Below are 22,658 nucleotides of genomic sequence, written 5' to 3'. Positions count from 1 at the left end.
TACAAGAGGTACTGAGTTGAATCTAAGTGAGAACATCCCCTACTTATTAAAAATTATGATTTTATACTTCGTCAAAAATGGACGATTAAACAAATTTTATTTGCAAAAAGTGAACTTTGACCCTGGATTACTCCAAAAGTATACAGTAGAAGTACTTCATACTACCAGTGTATGAAGTACTGTTCATTGGAGGTACCCCATCCAATGAAAGTGAAATCATAAACTACTAATAAAAAATCAGGACTTTATACTTCCTCAAAAATGGACGATTACCCAAATGTTTGTTGCAGAAAGTGAAATAATCGTTGTACGTAAAAACACGCGTTGATAACGCTGTTATGTCCACACTGTCTCAGGTGATGAGGGAGAGCGGCTCGTCGGAGGTGCTGAACCAGCTCTACGACACGGCCATGGACAAACTGGAGGGCGTGAAGAAGGACTACGACGCCCTGAGCAAGCGCTACAGCGAGAAGGTGGCCAACCACAACACGGACCTGAGCCGCCTGGAGCAGACGGAGGAGGAGAACCGGCGGCTGCAGAAGCAGATGGACGCGCTGCTCAAGCAGCGAGACTCGGCCGTGCACTACCAGCAGCAGTATTCGACGTCCGTGAGGAGGTGAGAGTGAAAACTGCGACACTTGGAGTGCTCGGTTTTCAGGGTTATCGACATTTTTAACCGCTAATTTAATCGTTAAGGTTCGAGTCGGTGCAGCAGGAGCTGAACAAGTCGTCGGCGCAGAACAAGGAGCTTCAGCGGGAGATGGAGCGCCTCCAGTCGGAGGTGACGCGCTACAAGAACCTGCAGCTGAAGTCGGCCAAGGACTGCGACAAGTACAAGGAGGAGCGCGACTCGGTGTTCAACGAGTACCGGCTCATCATGAGCGAGCGCGACCAGGTGATCAAGGAGCTGGACAAGCTGCAGACGGAGCTGGAGGCGGCCGAGGCTCGGCTGAAAAACACCTCGTCTGAGCGCGTGGTGGCCAGTGAGGAGCTGGAGGCTCTGAGACAGGTAACATCCAACAAGTGAAGCATGGGAACTTTAATGTAGCTCGAGAGAAAAAAACTCCCTTTTAATAGGAAGTAAAAACTCTGGCCAGAACCAGACTCAAAGATGTGCAGCATCTGCCTAGGCCGATTGTGGTGAAAGGAGAAATCGGGGACAGTGAGAGTCGGGATTGAAAAAGACCTACACACAAATTTTGGTGTAAAAGAGTAACACGATAATCGGACATTGGTTGAAAACATGTAAACGTGCGTTAATCTCCAACACTTAGCAAGGAAATCTCAAAATAGCAATGCTAATCCTCCATCACATGACATCACAGATTTTTTTTTCTTTTAAACGCGAATTGTTGAAGCGACACATTTTTAGCCCAAATACGACAAAAAGTCCCGTCAGATTTGATGATATTAGCAGGTTTAACTATGAGATATGCTAACAGGAAGTAAAACTCTGGCAGAACCAGACTCAAAGATGTGCAGCATCTGCCTAGGCCGGTTGTGGTGAAAGGAAAAATGGGGGACATGGAGTAACACGATAATCGGACATTGGTTGAAAATGCGTTAATGCGTTCATCTCCAACGTTAAGCAAGGAAATGTCAAAAAATGGCTATATTTTTTGGCTAAATTGATCAGATTTGATGCAAATACAGTTGACTATCAATGCTTCGTCACATGACATCACAGGTTATTTATTTTCAAAAAGCGAACTGTCGAAGTGACACATTTTTATCCCAAATACGACAAACATTTCACGTCAATTTTGATGATATTAGCAGGTTATTAGCGACTCGTTGAACTATTCAATCAAAATTTATCCCGGTAGGTAGCTAGCTGCTAAACCACATTTGCTAAATGGAAGCTTTTGTCGTAATGTTGTAATCTGCAGTCTTGCCATTAGATGTCACTAATTTAACTAAACATTTTTTTGGGGAAAATTATGTTACCTAAACATGTTACCTTAGCATAGCTTAACCATGATCTTAGCTTAGCTTAGCACACAAGTGGAGAATAGTCAGCAGAATCTACCTCTAAATGATCACTTTATGTTTTATTTATTTAATCCAAAATGGTTTTATGTCTTGTTTTTTTTTTTTTATTGTCTACTTTTTTAAATATGTCACACTAGCGCTGTTGCTTAGCAACAAAGCTAAAGGATAATGTGACTAAAACTAGGGGATTGTTTGTTTTTATTGCAGCACGTGCATAATTCAGTGATTTTACTCGTATTTAAAAGTGAACTGAATTCTTCTGAAGAGAGAATGAGTATTACAGATTAAAGTTAGTCTATTTTACAGTGTATTCTGGGATAGGTTTTGTTATTGGACTGTGATATTGAATTGGAAAGTGGAAAAAACGTGATGCGGAGCCACAGAAACGGGCAAAAATAAAGAGGAAATAATGAATTTCACAGGAGTCGTAGCCACAGGGCTGAAGCCGCTCTGTGCCAGCAGCTGTCGCAGCGATCGCTGCATCCAACAAAACAGAATTAAGACTTAATTCAGCCTGTGAAGGATGAGGATTTGTCAAGGTTGTGGTTTTAGAAAACGCTCCTCGTGTAGACGAGCCAAGAAGACGACACGTTATAAAAAAAGGTCATTATGGTCATAAATCTTCGATATTTGGCGTTTAAAAACAAAAACATTGTTCCGATTCATCGGTCACAGCGACGGCTAACGCGCCGCTACGTCTTCTAAAAAAAAATGTCAAAACACGTGACGTTTCTGCTTCTTCTTCTTCTTAACTCCACGTTAATCCCGTCGCGCGTCAGGAGCTGAACTCGTCGCTGGTGGACCGCGACCGGGCCATCTGCGAGAGGAACGAGCTGCTGGAGAAGTACTGCCACGAGGTGAAGGACAAGGCCGAGGCCCAGAAGGAGCTGAGTCAGGCCTGCAAGGACGTGGAGACGGTGCGCGAGGAGCGGGACGTGGCCCGCAAGGAGAGGACGGAGGCCATCATTCAGAGGGACCAGCTGCTCCGGGAATACTACCAGGCCAGACAGGTAAAACACAAAGCTCACACCTGACGTCGATGCTAATCCTCCATAACTAATAATTATGTCGCAACACGCAAACTTGAGCCCAAATACGACAAAAAAATCATCTGGCGTTGGCAGGTTTTACTCGTTTAACTATTCAATCAAAATGTATTGCAGTAGCTAGCTAGCTCCCAAACCAGATATGCTAACAGGAAGTAAAACTCTGGCAGAACCAGACTCAAAGAAAGATGTGCAGCATCTGCCTAGGCCGGTTGCGGTGAAATGAAAAATGGGGGACATGGAGTAACACGATAATCGGACATTGGTTGAAAACGCGTTCATCTCCAACATTTAGCAAAGAAATCTGAAAATATCGCAATATTTTTGGCTGAATTTATCAGATTTGATGCAAATACAGTTGAAAATCAATGCTAGTCCTTCATCACATGACATCACAGATTATTTTTTATAAACGCAAACGATTTTGCGACACATTTTGTGCCCAAATACGACAAAAAGATACGTCAGTTTTGATGATATTAGCAGGTTTAACTATTCAATCAAAATGTATTGCAGTAGCTAGCTAGCTGCTAAACCAGATATGCTAAATAGAAGCTATTACATGAGCCATTAATAGCTCACACCATTACATGCGGTTTGCGTTGCTTATCGTGGTGCTAGCTACCTGGAATTCTGCCTCCTCTTGGAGGGTTTTCCATGTAGGAGTTCACAAGTGGAGAATAGTTAGCCGGGCTCTACCATAAAATAACAGAATCTACCTCTAAATTATCACTTTGATAGAATTAGTGACATCTAATGGCAAGACTGCGGATTACAACAACAAACGCGTTCAAATAATGCCCCAAGAAAATCTAAATGTTTTGTGGTAGCTAGCTAGCTGCTAAACCAGATATGCTAAATGGAGGCTAGTTAGCACCATTACATGAGGTTGGCTTTGCTTATTGTGGTGCTAGCTACCTGGAATTCTGCCTCCTGCTGGACAGTTTTCCATGTAGGAGTTTGTCCTTTTGTTGTTGTAATCCGCAGTCTTGCCATTAGATGTCACTATTTCTATCAAATGCGTTCAAATAATGCCAAAAATGACGTCAGACGTGTTAAATGTTGCCTTAGCATAGCTAAGATTCAACAGTCGCATGATAAAATCAAAATGTATTGCGGTAGCTAGCTGCCTAACCAGATATGCTAAATTGAAGCTAACTGGAAATCTGCAAAGATTCAACGGCCCGCACGATAAAGAGCTTCATGCGGGAGGTGAATTTTCACGGATTAACTCGTTAACTATGCTAATCTCAACGTTGACAGAAACAGGACTCGGCGACTCTGGACATGGAGCGAGCCAACAAGGAGATCGAGATGCTGAGGAAACAGTACGAGGCCATGTCGCAGGAGCTGAAGGAAGCCACGCAGGAGGCCGAGGTGGCTAAGTGTCGACGCGACTGGGCTTTTCAAGAGAGGGACAAGATCGTGGCGGAGAGGGAGAGCATACGGTCAGTCCGACGACTCTGGGATTATCTGGAAATTATGAGCCTTAAACGTTATTTGTCATGTTTCCTTTTTAAATCGTAACAACTGTCTCTTTCTTCAAATATTAAAAGGCATAGTTCATATTATCGCATGATTTACAAGATACAAAATCTATTATTAGTGCTGGGCATGCTAACGCGTTAGCGTTAACGCACGTAAACGCATGGTGCGTTTCCACTACAACCGAGCAGAAAAAGACACACGTGTGATGTCATGTTTACGTGCCGCGGCACCGCTTACCAGTTAGCTCCGTTAGCGCTGTCTGTTTATTAAATGTTAAGAGCAGCGCTAACAAATAACCAGTGTAACTGTGTACTGCGTATGTGTGCCTCTGTTTTTAAAATTTAGCGTTACTTTAGGGACTCGTTTTAACAATCGGGAGTCACGTAAACATGACGTCACGCGTGTCTTTTTCCCGCCAGTCATCATGGAAACGCACCAGACGCTAACGTTGCCCGGCGCTAGTTTTAAAAGATGTCAGGTCCTTTTAAAATCATCAACAACCGTCTCTTTTTTCATACATTAAAAGGCATTGTTCATATTATCGCATGATTTACAAGATACAATAATATATTAATAAGTGCTGGACACGTTAACGTGTTAGCGGCGGTTAACGGTGTCAACATTAACGCACGTTAACACATGACGCGTTTCCTTGACGACTGACTTGGAAAAATGACACGCGTGACGTCATTTTTACCAGTTAGCTCCGTTAGCTGCGTTAGCGCTGTTACCACTGGTTTTTTTTAAAAGGAAAAGAGCAGCGCTACAAATTACCAGCGTACCCGTGTAATGCGTATGTGTGCCTTTAAAGTTAAGCGTTACTTTAGCGAGTAATTTTAACGCATCTTTTCCCGACCAGTCGTCATGGGAAACGCACCAGGCGCTAACGTTGCCCGGCGCTAGTTTTCAAAGATGTCCGGTCCTTTTAAAATCATAACAACTGTCTCTTTTTTTCATACATTAAAAGGCATTGTTCATATTATCGCATGATGATTTTCAAGATATAATAATCTATTAATGCATAAAATTTGAGTTTGAGGTTGAATGAATCTCTGTGTTCCAGGACTCTGTGCGATAACCTGCGGCGTGAGAGAGACCGAGCGGTCAGCGACTTAGCCGACGCTCTGCGTAATCTGGACGACATGAGGAAACAGAAGAACGACGCGCTGAGAGAACTCAAGGAAACAAAGTGAGTTTATTCTCATTATCGAGTCTTGACGATCACACGTCATTTTCACCATTTCATACACTGTCACACCGAGTAAAGGAGTGAATGAGCGATTTAAAAAAAAAAACAAAAAAAACTCTCGACATTCCTGTGAGAACTCGTAATAACTGGGACATTCACACGGGCAAAGAAAAGTTTGAGTTTAAATATACAGCAGCTGTTTCCAGTTTCCCAAAATGTCTGTGTATTGACCCACTTTTTAACCCAAATCACAATATAGAGCAACTTTGGTCATAATGGAGCAACTCCTTTCCAGCCTAATGTCATTTTTATTTGATTAAATTGACTAAAATAATGTCCAAGATTGTTATTAAAAAATATATATTTAATAAAATCTTGGGTACAATTCAGCAAATGTGTTTGGGGACCCAAACTCAACCTCCCGTGACCCATCTGTGGGTCCCCGACCCAGACTTTGGAAACCACTGAGAAATCAATAGAAAGTTGAAAAGTATAATCATATCTAAAAATTCAATGAAGGTAAACGAAAACAAAAGTGTCAAAGATTGTAAAAACTGAGCAAAATTCATAATATTATAATAATTCTGCAAATATTTAGGGTTGAATAATTAAGATTAGAATAAAATTGTACTCTATGGATAAAATGAATAAGAAAAATAATAAATATGTAGAAAGGAAGTGTTCCAATGTAAAAAAAACAAAAAACATTAGCAGTGTTTGCGTCTGTCGCAGCTTCTCGTCTCCTGCTGTTTTGTCTCTGTAAACTGTTTGTTCTCAGCCGTAAACTGTGAAAATCATCAACCCCTCACATGTTTTTGTGTAGCGTCCAGATTAAAATGTGTAATCCCACACAGAATCGGTGTTTGGACACACACACACACACACACACACACACACACACACACACTTTTCCCTTTTATAAAGAAGTATGTATTCCTATAGTGGGAGCTGAAGAACATTTTTCAGTTATGGTAATGCATGATAAGGAATGCGAAGGTTAACATAATACTAACACTCTGGAACCTCATTAGGCACAACGCAAATGTGACTTTTGTTTTTTTGAAGAAAGTCAGCTCACTGTCAAAGTGCATCAGGGCAAATGGATTATTTCCTTAATTTCAAAAATTCGTTAAAATTATTCCGTAAGAGGTTTGCAAATATTTTCAACGCATCCTTGGTCAGGGCGATGCTAACTATTATGATAGTAAATTTCAAGTCATTCTGAGATACTTTTTTTTTTTCGAGAAGAAAGTCAGCTCACTGGCAAAGTGCATCAGGGCAAATGGATCATTTCCTGAATTTCAAAAATTCATAAAAATTATTCCTTAAGAGGTTTGCAAATATTTTCAACAGATCCTTGTTCAGGGCGATGCTGACTATTATGACGGTAAATTTCAAGTCATTCCGAGATACTTTTTATTTTTTTGAAGAAAGTCAGCTCACTGTCAAAGTGCATCAGGGCAAATGGATCATTTCATGAATTTCAAAAATTCATTAAAATTATTCCGTAAGAGGTTTGCAAATATTTTCAACAGATCCTTGTTCAGGACAATGCCGACTATTATGATGGTAAATTTCAAGTCATTCCGAGAAAAAAAAAGTTTTTCGAGAAGAAAGTCAGCTCACTGTCAAAGTGCATCAGGGCAAATGGATCATTTCCTGAATTTCAAAAATTCATTAAAATTATTCCTTAAGATATTTGCAAATATTTTCAACGGATCCTTGTTCAGGGCGATGCCGACTATTATGATGGTAAATTTCAAGTCATTCCGAGATATTTTTTTTTTGCTGATGAGCTGCTGCCTGCATGATAAATCAGTGGAAAATTAAAATTCCTAAAAAAATTTGAAAATAAAGGATGCACACCATTGGGTCATGCTCAACCCATATCCAAAGTCTGACTCACGGTCAGTGAGATATGCCTATCACAGACAGATGCAACTTACTTTATAGATAGATGTGTTTAAACGCTCCCCCTGCTGGCTGTAAATGTGTATAACAGGCCTGTGTAAGAGCTGTGACTTTGAGAGTTTCTTTGAAAGAAACAACGTTAAGACGGAGCTTTTAATGTCACGTTCAGCCTCAGGGTTTTTGTTTTGACTGGAACACAACATTCATCTCACTCACAGCTCACCTTTGTCTGCGTTCTACTGAGAGTTTTCTAACACGTAAATATAAACAAACCAACTCCTGAAACTCACACAAGAGAACGCTCATCATAAAACGCGTCTTTTTTTTTTTTTAATTTTGAGCCTGAAATCAAAAGTAGAAAGAATATACGAAACGGGTCAGAAAATAAGAAATACAAAATAAAAAGGTAGAAGTGGAGGGAAAAACGTATATATTATCCCTTTTAGTCCTTTAAAAATGCTTGTTTTTGAGACAATAAATGGATTATATTGTTTCTATAAGTCGAATAACATTCCTGAAGCAACATTGTCTCTTAACTTTTGCTCTGAATTCTCAAAAATAGGAATTTTCGAGCATTTTAACCCTGGATTAAAACTGGGTTAGAACTGGGGTTTTTTGTTTGTTTGTTTTTCAACCAACATCAGTCCCTGATCATAGAAAACAAAATGTATAACCATTGTTCCATTGTCATGTATTTTTCCCTTTCTGGCTTCCATTGGCCGTTTGTAATGCAACACTGCCACCTGCTGGATAAACAGATAAATGGAGGAAAATGGCTCCAGAAAATGAGGTTGTTGGAACAGAAGCAATAATGTGCAAAATTGTCAAAATAAAGTAATAAAAGATGAAAAATTGTATCTACATTTCTTCCAAAAATAAATATGCAAACATTTATGTACAACTTATATAATATTTGTACAAAAACTATTAATACATCTTATTTACCCCCCCAAAAAGAGCATTTTTTGAATTACAGCTTGTTTGCTAAGATGCTAATTTACAATATTCAAGGCTGGATGAATCCATAACCACGAATCCTTTTATTCCAAAAACGAGATCTTGATGTTGTGTAGAGTCCGTTTGCCTGTGATTTCTTCAGTCGTCTCGTCCGATCCGTCACGGAGTATAAAGTGACCTTTGACTGGACTTTGTTCAGGGAGAAGATGGAGAGCCAGCTGGAGAAGGAGGCCCGGTTCTGTCAGCTGATGGCCCACAGCTCCCACGACTCGGCCATCGACACGGACTCTCTGGAGTGGGAGACGGAGGTGGTGGAGTTTGAGAAGGACAGGGTGAGATGATCCTTCCAGGCTCTTCTACGCTCTGAAGTTCTCATCCATCAACACTTAACCGTTCAGAAGTTCAACCGGCACATTTAACTCCTGAGAACATCTGAAACCCACATTCATTGTTTACATTTGTATTGTTTTTGTGTTCCCAGGATGACATGGACTTGAAGGCGCTAGGGTTTGATATCACAGATGGGGTAAATGATCCATATTTACCAGGAGATTGTGGAATATTCGTGACAAGGGTGGACAAAGGAAGTATCGCAGATGGAAGGTTAAGGTACGAGCTGCTGCCTCCAGATTCAAACTTTGTTTCCCTGTCAATCTCCTCTACTTCTAAATAACAAATCTATTCTACTTTACGTGCTAACAGTTAAAAGGCTTAATCTCCTTGTTGTGTTTCCAGAGTGAATGATTGGTTGTTGAAGATCAACGACGTAGACCTGACCAACAAGGACAGGAAGCAGGTGGTGAAGGCCGTGCTCAGCGGCGGAGGATCCATCAACATGGTGGTGCGAAGACGGAAGTCGGTGGGAGGGAGGCTGGTCACTCCCGTCCACATCAACCTCGTGGGACACAAAGGTGCGTTAGCGTGCTAAAATACTTAGCTTTGCCGAACGATTGGAACTCTGAACTTCCGTGGCCATGAGGTGTTCTTAAACTTGGATTAAGCTAGTAGACTATATGACTATCTATGCAAGTAGTTAGCTAGCAGACTAACTATGTAGGTAGCTAACTAGCAGAATATCTATCTCATTAGCTAGTAGACTATCCAACTATCTATCTAGGTAATTAGCTAGTAGACTGTCCATCTATTAAGCTAGTAGACTATCCGGCTATCTATGTAGGTAGTTAGCTAGCAGACTATCTATCTATTAAGCTAATAGACTATATGACTATCCATGTAAGTAGTTAGCTAGCAGACTGCCAGACTATCCATGTAAATAGTTAGCTAGCAGACTATCTATGTAGGTAGTAAAATAGCAGGTTATCTATCAAGCTAGTAGACTATCCAACTATCTATGTAGGTAGTTAGCTAGCAGACTGTCAGACTATCTATGTAGGTAGTTAACTTGCAGACTATCTATCTATTAAGCTAGTAGACTATCCAACTATCTATGTAGGTAGTTAGCTAGTAGACTATCAGGCTAATCATCTAAGTAGTTAGCTAGCAGACTATCTATCAGACTATCTATGTCAGTAGTTTGCTAGCAGACTATCTATCAGACTATGTAGGTAGTTAACTAGCAGACTATATAGTTAGCCAGCAGACTATGTAGGCAGTTAATGAGCAGAGTATTTATTTAGTTAGCTAGCAAACTATCTATGTAGGTAGTTAACTAGCAGACTGCCTATGTAGGTAGTTAACTAATCTTTTTACAGACTTGCCTAACTACCAAATAACCTTACATTGTCTATGTTTTCTAACTACTTTATGTGCCATGTGTTTTGGATTTCCTGCAGGATTAATGAAGTATATACATATATATATATATTAAAAATGTTATTTCCTGTCATGTTCTCTGTGTATCAGACTGTGGTATTGGTCTGGAGAGCGGAGTCTTAGTCGCTACCATCGTCCCTGGAAGTCCAGCAGCCAGAGAAGGTTCTCTCTCTGTTGGAGACAGACTGATCGCTGTGAGTCTGACTTTTTTTTTAATGTTTTATTATTATATTTTAAATCTTCACACCTTCCACTCTACAGCTCACACTGGTTTCCATGGATTTCTAATCCAGGCCTTGATCCATTCCAGTATCTTCACTCACTCCTAACCCCAGATACGGTGGATTTGGATTAGCATGTGAAGTAGGAGGAGGAGGAAAGTCTGCTCCTGTTGGATTAAAAAGTGCTGCTCTGCAGAGATAGATGGAGCTGTCTTTACTCCTGTCACCTACAGTGAACTCAGGCTGGAGTTAATCCAGGCGAAAAAGTCAGAAATGGATCCATTGTTTCTTATGCTAATCTGCCCCGAGCAGCAGAAATCCCCTTTTAATTTAAATCTCAAGTATGAAACCTGTACTTAACCTTTTTTTTTACCCCCAGAGAACTTTAATGTCCGTGGTTACAACGAAGTAGAACAGAACCTTGTTTTAAAAAGATGGGTTAGTTTTTGTTATTTAAGTCGTAAAAACAACCGTTTTGAACTCGCTGAAGGAGGTTAGCGGTGAATCAACAACTCCCGTGTGCCGTGATGTTAAAAACCAGTGAAGCACAAAGATCTTAATCGTGGAGGAGGATCGTATTTTGCCGTGCCCTCGTGGACGTTAATCACTGCTATGGGGTTATATAAATATCTTATTTAATGCTTGATTACATTTGGAAAGGCTCGCGTAGAGAGCCGAATTTGCAATTAAACGAGTTGCACTCGACATCATAACTCTGCTTTTGTTGCGTCTTTTCCCTGCTTTATAACGTGTTAAACTCTATATAATTTGCTGTATTAGCTGCTTTATTACCCGTGGACAGCCAGGTATTGAGTCATATGTGATATAAATGTGTGTATTGTAGTGTGAGGATTCATTTTCCCGGGTTCTCTTTCTGTGGTTTCCTCAGATTAACGGCATTGCACTGGATAACAAATCAGTGACGGAGTGTGAGGCTCTGCTGCGGAGCTGCAGGGACTCGCTGAGTCTTTCCCTCATGAAGGTGAGACTCACTTATCTTCCTCTTTTTCTACTTAAGTATCTGCGAGTGCATGCCCCCACTGAGCTTTTCCTCTTCCCCCTGTTGGGTTTGAGACAAACACAGTGATGTGTGGTTTTATTATGAGGTACTAAAATGTCAGCATCTGTAGCTGAGGACTTAACATTAAACAGTCGAGTACACAACATATCTGCGAGTGTGTACTTTATCTTTAGAGAGTTTGTAAATGCTTCATCTCACTGTGGGACGACCTTTTCTTGCCTGGTGGTTCCGCTGCACCAAACCCCATAGAGAAAATCAGTGTTTTTAACCTCAAAGAGACGCGAGAGCTGCTGCTCTGCTGCGGCCCGGTTTACTTACGTTTGTGTTGCTTTGACCGAGCCGGATGAATGATTTCAAACACCGAATTCACGAAATAGATTATGTGACTTCATTTGAAGTCACTGATGCACGCAGCAGTTGGTCAACAACTGATGGAAAACATGTTCGTTTTTCTCTATGGGGTTTGGTGCAGGGGAGTTAGAGGTTTACAAAGCAACGCAAACATCAATTTCCCCAGTGTCAAATGGAGTCCAACAGTGAGATTAATTTGAGATATGATTTGATGTGAGATAGCATACGCTTCCAGGGTTAGGGTTCCATTTGTAGTCACAATTTGGAATTTCCGTTCTTTTTCTTCTCAGACTTCACGACTGAAACACACAGCATATATATATAAATATATATATATATATACTTCATTAATCCTGCAGGAAATCCAAAACACATGGCATATATAGTAGTTAGCCAACGTAAATAGAGACAGATTTCACAAGTCAGGTTATTTGGTAGTTAGGTAGGTAGGTAAGTGGGTAAAAGGATATAGTCCACTAATTAACTATCTAACTAACTAGACAGATAGTCTGCTAGTTAACTACCAACATAATCTGATACCTAGTCTGCTAGTTAACTACCTAGATAATCTGATAGACAGTCTGCTAGCTAATTCGATAGATTGTCTGCTAATCAACTACCTACATAGTCGGATTGTCTGCTAGCTAACTAGATAGATAGTACTCTAGTTAACTACCAATATAGTCTGCTAGCTAACTAGATAGATAGTACTCTAGTTAACTACCAATATAGTCTGCTAGCTAACTAGATAGGTGGTCTGCTATTTTACAACCTACATAGTCTGATAGATAGTCTGCTAGCTAACTAGATAGTCTGCCAGTTAACTACCTACATAGATTTTCTGCTAGATAACTGGATAGATAGTCTGCTAATTTACTACATATATAGTCTGTTAGATAGTCTGCTTGCTAACTAGATAGATAGTCTGCTTGTTAACTACCTGCATAGTCTGATGGATAGTCTGCTAGCTAACTAGATAACTACCACACTACCTAACTACTTACATAGACAGTCTTCTAGCTAACTTAATAGATAGTCTGCTAATTATCTACCTACATAGTCTGATAGATAGTCTGCTAGCTAACTGGCTAGATAGTATGCTCGTTAACTACCAACATAGTCTGATAGCCTGTTAGCTAACTAGATAGATAGTCTGCTAGTTAACTAGATAACTAGCACACTACCTAACTACCTACAAAGATAGTCTGCTAATCCAGCTTTTTGAATGTCCTGCAGAATTGATAAAGTATTTATCTATTGCTAACAATGTCCAACCCGAGATACGTTAGCATTTGTGACTTCACTTCTCCTGGTTTTCTCCAAGCCATTGGCACCTCGGATCTTCATTATCATGTTTATGATCGAACGCCTTCATCGTGTCTCCTCGCTGCAGTTCTTCCCTCACAGCACGTCGGGTCAGAACATCTTCGAGAGTCTGCGCGACTCTTCGGAGAAGTCCAACGGCCGCGTCCACCTGTCGGACCTCCACTCCAGGAACGGCCGCAACCTCAAACACAACAGCTCGACGCAGACGGACATCTTCTGCTCCGACGTCGGCTCCAGCGTCGGCAGCATCGCCGAGGAGAGGAGGAAGGTCAGGGGTGAGTCCGACGAGGCGTACGGAGACGTCCTCAAACCCTTCTCCCTGGGTTCCCTTCACGCCATGAGCCTTCGGCCGGCGTCGGACCTGGGCACCGGCCGCTATGGGCCCAGCGCCTTCCAGGAGTGCTGCCCTTACTCCAAGGGGCCTTCCTCTTTGCCCTTTGACCCCGTCTTAACGCCGGACTGCATCACCATGGAGACGACGTTGGAGAAGAAGCACAGTGGAGGCACGTGGCCTAAGATGTTAGCGGGAGGGATGTCGGTCGCGCCGGATAACCCCAGTCCGCTCACGGCGGCGACCCAGCTCTCCATCTACAAATCGCCCAAGCAGAGGAAATCCATCTTTGACCCCGACACCTTCAAACGCCCCGAAACGCCCTCATCTAAGATGGAGTACATGGCGGCCAATCAGGTCGCGGCGGTAGCTGCAGTCGCCGCCACCGCCGCAGTTTCCCACTCCCCGCAGCCTTTGAAGGCCGAGTCGCGCTCCGCCTCGTCCACGCCGACGCCCACCCCTCCGGCCCCGCCCACTCGCAGCGACTCCTTCAAGTTCAAACACAAACACCAGAGCAGCTCGGCGTCGGACTGCACCGTCACCTCGGACGGCAGGGGCGAGCCGCCCGCGGTCGCCGTGGCGGCGGGGGAGAGCAGGGCGGAGCGCGAGCGCGACAGGAACGGGAACCACTACTTCCTGGAGGGGAAGGTGCTGACCTCGCGCAAGTCGTGCGACGAGGACATCGGGCGGACCCGGGGGGAGGAGCCTGAGGTGAAGAGGCCACGCCCCAAATCTGCCCCCGCCCTGCGACGGAGGATGACGCCACAGACCATCACATTTCCCACCTTCCAAGTGAGTCCCATTGTGTCCGTTTATTTTTTTTTACTTTACAGAATAACAAAGTATTATATATGTATGCATATATGTATAAATGTACGTGTATGTATGTATGTATGCATGTATGTATGTATGTATATACGTGTATATGTATGTATATATGTATATATATATATATATACATATATATACATATATATACACGTGTATGTGTATATGTATATAAGTATATGTATATATACACGTGTATGTGTATATGTATATAAGTATATGTATATACGTGTATATGTATATACGTGTATATGTATGTGTATATCTATATATGTATGTGTAAATACGTATATGTATGTGTAAATACGTAAATGTATGTATAAATGTATATGTATGTGTATATGTATATGTATGTATATGCACGTATATATATACATGTATATGCACGTATATATATACATGTATATGTACGTATATGTATATGAACATATATATATATATATATATATATATATATATATATATACATATACATGTATACATGTATATGTTTGTATATGCACGTATATATGTATATGTATGTATACATGTATATGTATGTATATGCACGTATATATGTATACATGTATATGTACGTATATGTATATACGTACGTATATATGTATACATGTATATGTACGCATATGTATATACGTATATATGTATGTATACATGTATATGTACGTATATATGTATATGTACGTATATATGTATATGTACGTATATATGTACAGGTACGTATACACGTATATATGTACATATACATGTATACATACATATACGTATATATGTACATGTATGTATGTATGTATGTATGTATATATGTATATATATATATATATATATACACACATATATACACATATATGTACATGTATATTATATAGGCAGTTTTTCTGACTGGAAACTGACGTTTTGTAAACCATTCTTTTCCTGCACCAAAGCCCATTAAGGAAAGTCTTAACTGAGTCTTGAATTTCAAATACTCAAGTAAAAAACATAATGCATTTAAAGTGACTGAAGGAGGCAGCAGTGGATCAGCGACTGCTGTGAGCTGTGACGTAAAATCGCTGGTTTTCTCTACGGGCTTTGGCGCAGAGAAGACATTTATAAACCTTTTGTTAAAGTGGCGAAAATCTGTTTTCCCTGGTTTCCTCTACTGAGCTATCACTCTAAAGCGTTCCCTAATAAAGAGATGAAAAGTGTTCTATAAAAAAAAAAAAAAAAGACATTTAAAAACATGCCAGAGGGCCAAAGCATCCATTTTGTAATAGAATTTAAGGGCCTGCCAGAGTCGGGGAGCTCTGGGAGCTGCCTCTGGAAGTGATTGATGTTTCAGGAGCTGAGCTCCAGGAGCTGAGTCAGTGCCTCAGGGCTCAGTCCACCACAAACACAGTGAGGATAAATGTTCACTTTCACTTGTCATCCTTCCTCGCACGACTCCCGCGTTTTCCCCGTCTCAGAGCTACTCTAACGACGAGCCCTCGCCGGACCCCAGGGAGCTGCTGCGCTCGTCGCCCGGCCGCTCGCACCGCCACAGCGTCTACAACGGCGCCCTCCCTCCCAGTGAGTTTCCCCCTTTTTGCCCGTTTCTCCAAACACGGCATCACCATCACTATCATCATCATGACTGCTACATACATGTGTGTCCGTCCGTCCTGTCTGTCAGGTTCAGCCCACAGAGGACTGTCCCCGTGCCCCGCGGTCACCGCCGTCATGAGGAACCCGGTGTACACCGTGCGCAGCCACCGCGTTCACGCCAGCAACTGTCCGTCTGTGGCCTCGCAGATATGCCACCAGCACACGCACACCAGGTCACACCCACTCTACAATATCTTAACAGTATATTTTCTCACCTTATTTTACTCTGAGACGACTTTTACCAACGTTTATAAGCCGCTCGCTCGCCCTCACAAAACCCCATAGAGCAGGGGTTCTCAAAGTTTTAATACCTGAGGGCCAATTTAGGAACCCAACATTGGACTGAGGACCGCCAAAGGGGAGAAAAAAGAAGAAAAAAAAACTGAAAGAAATCACATTTGTAATAACTATGGCGTCCAAAATTTGACAAAAACGTCATACTATATACTATGTTGTCCAAAATGTGAAAATTTTTTGGGGAAAAAAATGTTGGTCCAAAATTTGACAAAAACGTCGTACTATACTATTTCGTTCAAAATTTAAACAATTTTGGGGAAAAAGTTTTTGGTCCAAAATTTGGCAAAAACGTTGTACAATACTATGTTGTCCCAAATTTGACAATTTCTTTCAAAAATAAAATTCCGTCCAAAATTTGACATAAATGACATATGCGGTCCCAAATTTGACAATTTTTTTCAAAAAAAAATTCGGTCCAAAATTTGACAAAAACGTCATACTATACTATGTCGTTCAAAATTTTACAATTTTTGGGGAAAAAAGTTTTTGCTCCAAAATTTGACAAAAACGTTGTACAATACTATGTCGTCCCAAATTTGACAATTTTTTTCAAAAAAAAATTAGGTCCAAAATTTGACAAAAACGACATATATGCCGTCCCAAATTTGACATTTTTTTCCCAAAAAAATTAGGTCCAAAATTTGACAAAAATGTCATACTATACTGTGTCACTGTCATCCAAAATTTGATGACATAGTAAATACAGTTGTACAGTTTACACTTATTGGTCTGTATCCAGTAATGTCCAATAAACATTTAATAAGCTTTGTAGCTCCTGGATTAAAACTATCAACTGTAATTCATTGCGGGCCGCTGATTTTCTCAATGGGGTTTGGTGTGCAGGCGAACGAGCGGTGTTTAAAGTCAGAGAAAGTTGTTAAATGAAGAAATAAGACTCTGAAAATGAAAAGGTTCTTGTATTATTAAACCTATTTCCTGTTTTTGTTTTTGTTTGTCAACAACAACAACAGCCCGCAGCACCAGGGTCGTCTCAGCCTGGACCTGAGTCAGCAGAAGCGCACCAGCGACTTCCCAGAGTCGTCGTTGCCGTCGCTGCCGTCGTCGCGCGGCGGCGGCCGAGCGTCACACGGTACAAACTCACTGCCGTCCAGCGCGCGGCTCGGTCAGTCTTACACCCACGCAAGCACGCAAAAAGCACACCCACGCACTTCCTGTTTGGATACGATGTCACATCCAGTCTCGTCCCCGTCTGCTCACAGGTTCCTCCAGTAATGTCCAGTACCGCGCCGAGAGGATCAAAATCCCTTCAACGCCACGATACCCGCGCTCCATGCTGGGCTCAGACCGAGGTACCGCTCCCGCATTCACATTTTCCATATTAAAACACACATTTCTGAGGTCATATACTCCTTAGTTTAGGATTTTTAAGATTGCTTCCACCCTTTAAACACTGCAATTTTTACCGTAAATGGCTATTCTGTTTGTTTCACAGTAAATCAGTCCTACTGTTTAATTTTTAATATCCAATCCAACTTTATTTATAACGTGCTTTAAAAACAACAACAGCTGAAAGAAAGTGTTGCACATCAGAGATAAGTAAATAAAACAAATAAAACATACCAACGTGTGACCTAATAGACAATAGAAAAACAACACAAACAAACGGGTCATACAATAAAACTATAAAAAAAGCTAAAAACTAACGTCTCGTACGTCAACATGTTGCTACGCTGTTTGTGTTAGCATAATACATCGTAGAGCATTGTTAACGATTGCTATTGCTGACTAGCGGTGGGGGGAAAATATTGTAATTTTTTGTATGTGTGGTGATACCTCGATATATCGCATTTAAGACGCCAAAAAAATCACGTTTTTTTGCATATAAACATTCAACTTTTTCTAGATTATCATAAAAAAAATCAACTGCTGTTTCAGGCCACTAGATGGTGCCAAGTGTTCATTCTCACGAGAGCTGTTGCGTGAGTATGTCGCAATGTATGATTTGGCAAACAATCAGTATTTCGAAATGTCATGATAATATCGTATCGTGACTTAAATATCGTGATATCATATCGTGACTTAAAAATCATGATAACATTGTATCGTGACTTAAATATCGTGATAGTATCTTATCGTGACTTAAATATCATGATACTATCTTATCGTGACTTAAATATCATGATAGTATCGTGACTTAAATATGATAATATCGTATCATGACTTAAATATCGTCATAATATCTTATTGTGACTTAAATATCATGGTATCGTGACTTAAATATCGTGATATCTTATCGTGACTTAAATATCGTGATATCTTATCGTGACTTAAATATCGTGATAATATCGTATCATGATAATATCTTATTGTGACTTAAATATCATGACAATATCGTATCGTGACTTAAATATCGTGATAATATCTTATCGTGACTTAAATATCGTGATAATATCTTATCGTGACTTAAATATCATGATAATAACGTATCGTGACTTAAATATCACGATATCGTATCGTGACTTAAATATCACGATATCGTATCGTGACCTAAATATCACAATATCGTATCGTGACTTAAATATCATCATATCTTATTGTGACTTAAATATCATCATATCGTTTTGTGACTTAAATATCGTGATAATATCGTACTGTGACTTAAATATCGTGATATCGTATCGTGACTTAAATATCATGATAGTATCGTGACTTAAATATCATGATAATATCGTATCGTGACTTAAATATCGTGATAATATTGCATTGGTTTGTTTTTGGCGATTTTTGCTGACAACGGCTAACGTTTCCGAGAGATATTTTAGTGACCACACCCATTTTTTCTTCCTTTTCACAAAACTAACATTTCTAATTGTATAAAACGTGGCTCTGTCTAACCCTGGTGCGTCGTTAACAACCCCAAAGTCACAGATTATATTGAAATATAATCTGTCTCTCTCTGCTCCTCAGGCTCCCTCTCACACTCAGAGTGCAGCAGTCCCAGTCTCATCACGCCGCCGCAGTCGCCGCTCAACCTGGAGACGACGTCGTTCGTCAGCAGCCAATCGCAGGGCTCCATTTCCACGTTACCGCGGATCTCGGTCAGTCCCGTAACGATAGGGGAGCGAAGGAAAGACAGGTACGGCGTCTCGATGTCCATCGTTTCCGCGACTATTGAGTTATTTTAAACCCACGCCAAACTCCATTGAGAAAATCAACGTTTTTAGCTCACGACGACACAGGAGCTGCTGCTCTTCTGCTGCATCGTTTGTTAAATTTGAGTCACTTAACTTCATCTGAACATAGGTTTTTGAACACGGAAATCATTAGATAACATGTTTGAACTTAGTAATGGAGGCAGAAGTGGATCAACAACTCCTGTGTGCTGTGACGTAAAATCGCTGATTTTCTCTATGGGGTTTGGTGTGAGAAAACGAGAGCTTTACAAAGTAACAGAAACTTCAGTTTATTCTTTTGGAAAAGTCCGTCTAAGAGTGAGATTAAGCAATGAAGAATATTCCTGACATGGTTTAGATGTAATCTGATGTAGATTTTGGTAATTTTGGTGAGGGTTTCTCTTTGAATCTACAGAAAATACTGATCTATAACAATACATTTGCAGCTTCATTTCCAAGTGCATGAACTTGCATCAAAAACGAACGAAGTGGAATCAACAGTTTGTTGGAGTGTTTGTGCGATATTCTGAAGACCGCAAATTTGTTATTATTCAAAGAAACTCGAAGGAAACGAATGCTAACTAGAATTAGCGCCCAAAAACAGGAAGTCAGATCTCCACAACCATTTTCCATGATAGTTCTAGCACGACTCTTGCTCCACTCGACGCGACGTTCCAAGCGAGCTAATTCGGTACTAAAAATGTGACTTGAACAGATGAATCGATGAATCGATTATTAATCGATTACTAAATTAATCATTAACTAAATTTTGATAATCGATAATCGTTTTGAAGCTTTTTTCATGATTTAAAACAAGATTTCTGATTGTTTTAGCTTCTTAAATGTGAATATTTTCTTGGTTTCTTTGCTCCACGTGACAAAGAAATCATCAAAACTGAATCATTTTGGTTTGTGGACAAAACAAAGACGTTCGAGAACATCGTCATTTCCAGCTTTGACAAACACTGATCAACGTTTTTTAACATCGTCTGACGTTTTATGGACCAAACGAATAATAAACAACAGTTTAATCGATTTACGAAAATAATCGTTAGTTGCAGCTCTAGAACGAGGATTCTGGGTGAATTTATCACGGATCGCTTCTGAATGCGGGTCAGATTTGGCCCACGTCTGCCTGCAGGGATCATCCTGGGCTATTTCAACAGCCCCCCCGTTGCCAGGCAACAGGTCTATCCTGGTCTGAAATTCAGACTCGAATCCTATTAACACTTGTTTATTAATTTAACGCAGCGCCGACGCGTGATCGGCACCGTCCCGGTCTCAACTTTTAAATGTGTCTCAGATCTTTTTATACCCGTCTCTGTCTCTGTGCTGATGTCTTCTCTGTCCTCCCTCCTCCCTCCACACACTCTCTCTCTCCTCTTTGTCCTCCTCCCGTTTCCAGAGCTCTTTATCGTAACCGCTCTTTTCTCAGGATTCCTCCGGCTGCGAGGCCGAGGTTCTCCTCTCTCAGGAGCCTCAGGTTCGTTCTGAACGGGGGGGGGAACCCTAAGGGGAATGCGTCCTTTTCCTGCTCCCGCCTGAGTCCAGCTTGTCCACACGCTGGAATGGTTTATCCACCATTCCAACACCACTTTAATATTTAGTCTTCTAGATCTCGGCATGCTGCAGAACCTCAGGGGAAACTGATGAGTCCTGATGAACTTTAAAGTGTTCATTGACGTGTTTGATGGCTGCACTTGCCTGGAAGCATGTCATGTCCAACCCCCTCCGTCTGCCATGATGCCAACATGGCCGACGTGCATGTTTCCCCACAATGACCTCAAGCCTCGATTTACCCTTTAGCCTGCAGTACGTGTATATTTAAACTTTACTTTTAGCTTGTTCTTGTTCATACTTCACCTCTGGCTGCTGATCCATTCCTCTTATCTGCCTTTGTTAGGGTTGGGTACCACTTATATTTACAACCAGTACCTTTTCTGGTAGCTGTACCCGCAAAGCTATATTTACCGTTAATTTAGCGTTGGTTTTTATGCCAGATTTGGCTTAGCTTGCGCTAAGGAGAACATTTAGAAGCCCCCTATTGCTGGTAAGTCCAGGCATATTCTAGGCATTGGAGACTCAAGGAGACCAGGGTTGATTCCTGATCTTGTGGTTGGGTAACAACTCTCTGTCCCACTTTAAAATGTAGATTATTTGGTGGAAAAATGAGCCAAAATCTTGGAGAACCTTTTGGTAAGTTTGCTGAGATTGGTACCCAACCCTAGCCCACATGGAGTCGCCCAGTTTGCCCAAAGTCAACTTCCTATACGTCTCGGTTTAAGTTGGATCTGGTTTCTCCAGATCCAAGAGTCCTGATCTTCTGTCCATGATGGTGATTTACTGTAATGGTTGTTAAAAGAATATCTAGAGCTGTAAATCAATTGGTCAACATTTACCCTCTTAAAAAACCATCTCCAATGAGTTCAAAGCCTGACTTATGCTCCATCACCACCAAGTGGTCTTCACCATCTCTGTGTAGGTGTTTCATCTTCAACTGTCGGACCAACGCAACCTCCTCGCTGTTGCTCTTTGCCTTTATTTAGCAAATGTATCCGCAATTCCGACGACTCGAAGTTCAGAGCGATGGAGCACGAGTCGTTCTTTATCGTCCGTCTTCGTCTTTTGACGTTCGATCACGTTTCCGTCTTTCCCGCCAGGCCGTACCTGGAGGAACCGCGCAACGTCGTGGTCCAGAAAGGCGCCGAGCCTCTCGGGATCTCCATCGTGAGCGGGGAGAACGGAGGCATCTTTGTGTCGAAGGTTACGGGAGGAAGCATCGCCCACCAGGCGGGGCTCGAGTACGGAGACCAGCTACTGGAGGTATGAAGGAGAACTCTGGAGAACTTTAGATCTTCAAGAATGTTTGCTTTTCTTCAGGTTGTTGTCCGTCAGGCCATGTCAATGTGATATTTGAAGAATTTCCTAAAGGCATTCCTTTCAGATTTGGCAAAAACATTGGATTAGAGGTCTAAGGTAGTTAAGAGAGACCACACAGATACAGGATTATATGCCCTGCCTTAGTCGTGGTACAAACCTTGTCTTTTTAGTTTTATCTCGTCTGCAGCACTAGTCAAAGATCCAGGTCACTGCGACCTCAAAAATCGAATATTTTCTCAGGAATCTTTTTCAGATTTGGCACAAGCGTTGATGCAGGAGGATGAAGTGATGAG

At 41.2% G+C, this 22,658-nt stretch overlaps 1 protein-coding gene across 1 annotated transcript in view; it reads left to right on the top strand.

Annotated features, from left to right (window-relative positions):
* Positions 1 to 22,658, top strand: part of dlg5a (discs, large homolog 5a) — a gene marked incomplete at its 5' end in the record, with an annotated part of 56,958 nt that overhangs the window by 22,300 nt on the left and 12,000 nt on the right. The window contains 18 exons of the mRNA XM_083897204.1: positions 357 to 616; positions 697 to 1,009; positions 2,772 to 3,002; positions 4,302 to 4,486; positions 5,590 to 5,715; positions 8,783 to 8,915; positions 9,065 to 9,192; positions 9,319 to 9,494; positions 10,447 to 10,550; positions 11,467 to 11,559; positions 13,343 to 14,398; positions 15,877 to 15,979; positions 16,083 to 16,227; positions 17,323 to 17,474; positions 17,572 to 17,661; positions 19,280 to 19,448; positions 20,891 to 20,968; positions 22,146 to 22,308. Coding sequence (XP_083753330.1) covers positions 357 to 616; positions 697 to 1,009; positions 2,772 to 3,002; positions 4,302 to 4,486; positions 5,590 to 5,715; positions 8,783 to 8,915; positions 9,065 to 9,192; positions 9,319 to 9,494; positions 10,447 to 10,550; positions 11,467 to 11,559; positions 13,343 to 14,398; positions 15,877 to 15,979; positions 16,083 to 16,227; positions 17,323 to 17,474; positions 17,572 to 17,661; positions 19,280 to 19,448; positions 20,891 to 20,968; positions 22,146 to 22,308 — 3,705 coding nt within the window. The remainder of the gene's footprint in view (positions 1 to 356; positions 617 to 696; positions 1,010 to 2,771; positions 3,003 to 4,301; positions 4,487 to 5,589; positions 5,716 to 8,782; positions 8,916 to 9,064; positions 9,193 to 9,318; positions 9,495 to 10,446; positions 10,551 to 11,466; positions 11,560 to 13,342; positions 14,399 to 15,876; positions 15,980 to 16,082; positions 16,228 to 17,322; positions 17,475 to 17,571; positions 17,662 to 19,279; positions 19,449 to 20,890; positions 20,969 to 22,145; positions 22,309 to 22,658) is intronic.

Source organism: Microchirus variegatus, assembly GCF_963457635.1.
Source record: "Microchirus variegatus genome assembly, chromosome: 11".
In the NCBI taxonomy this organism is placed as follows: domain Eukaryota; kingdom Metazoa; phylum Chordata; class Actinopteri; order Pleuronectiformes; family Soleidae; genus Microchirus; species Microchirus variegatus.
This window is presented reverse-complemented; position numbering and strand designations above follow the sequence as displayed.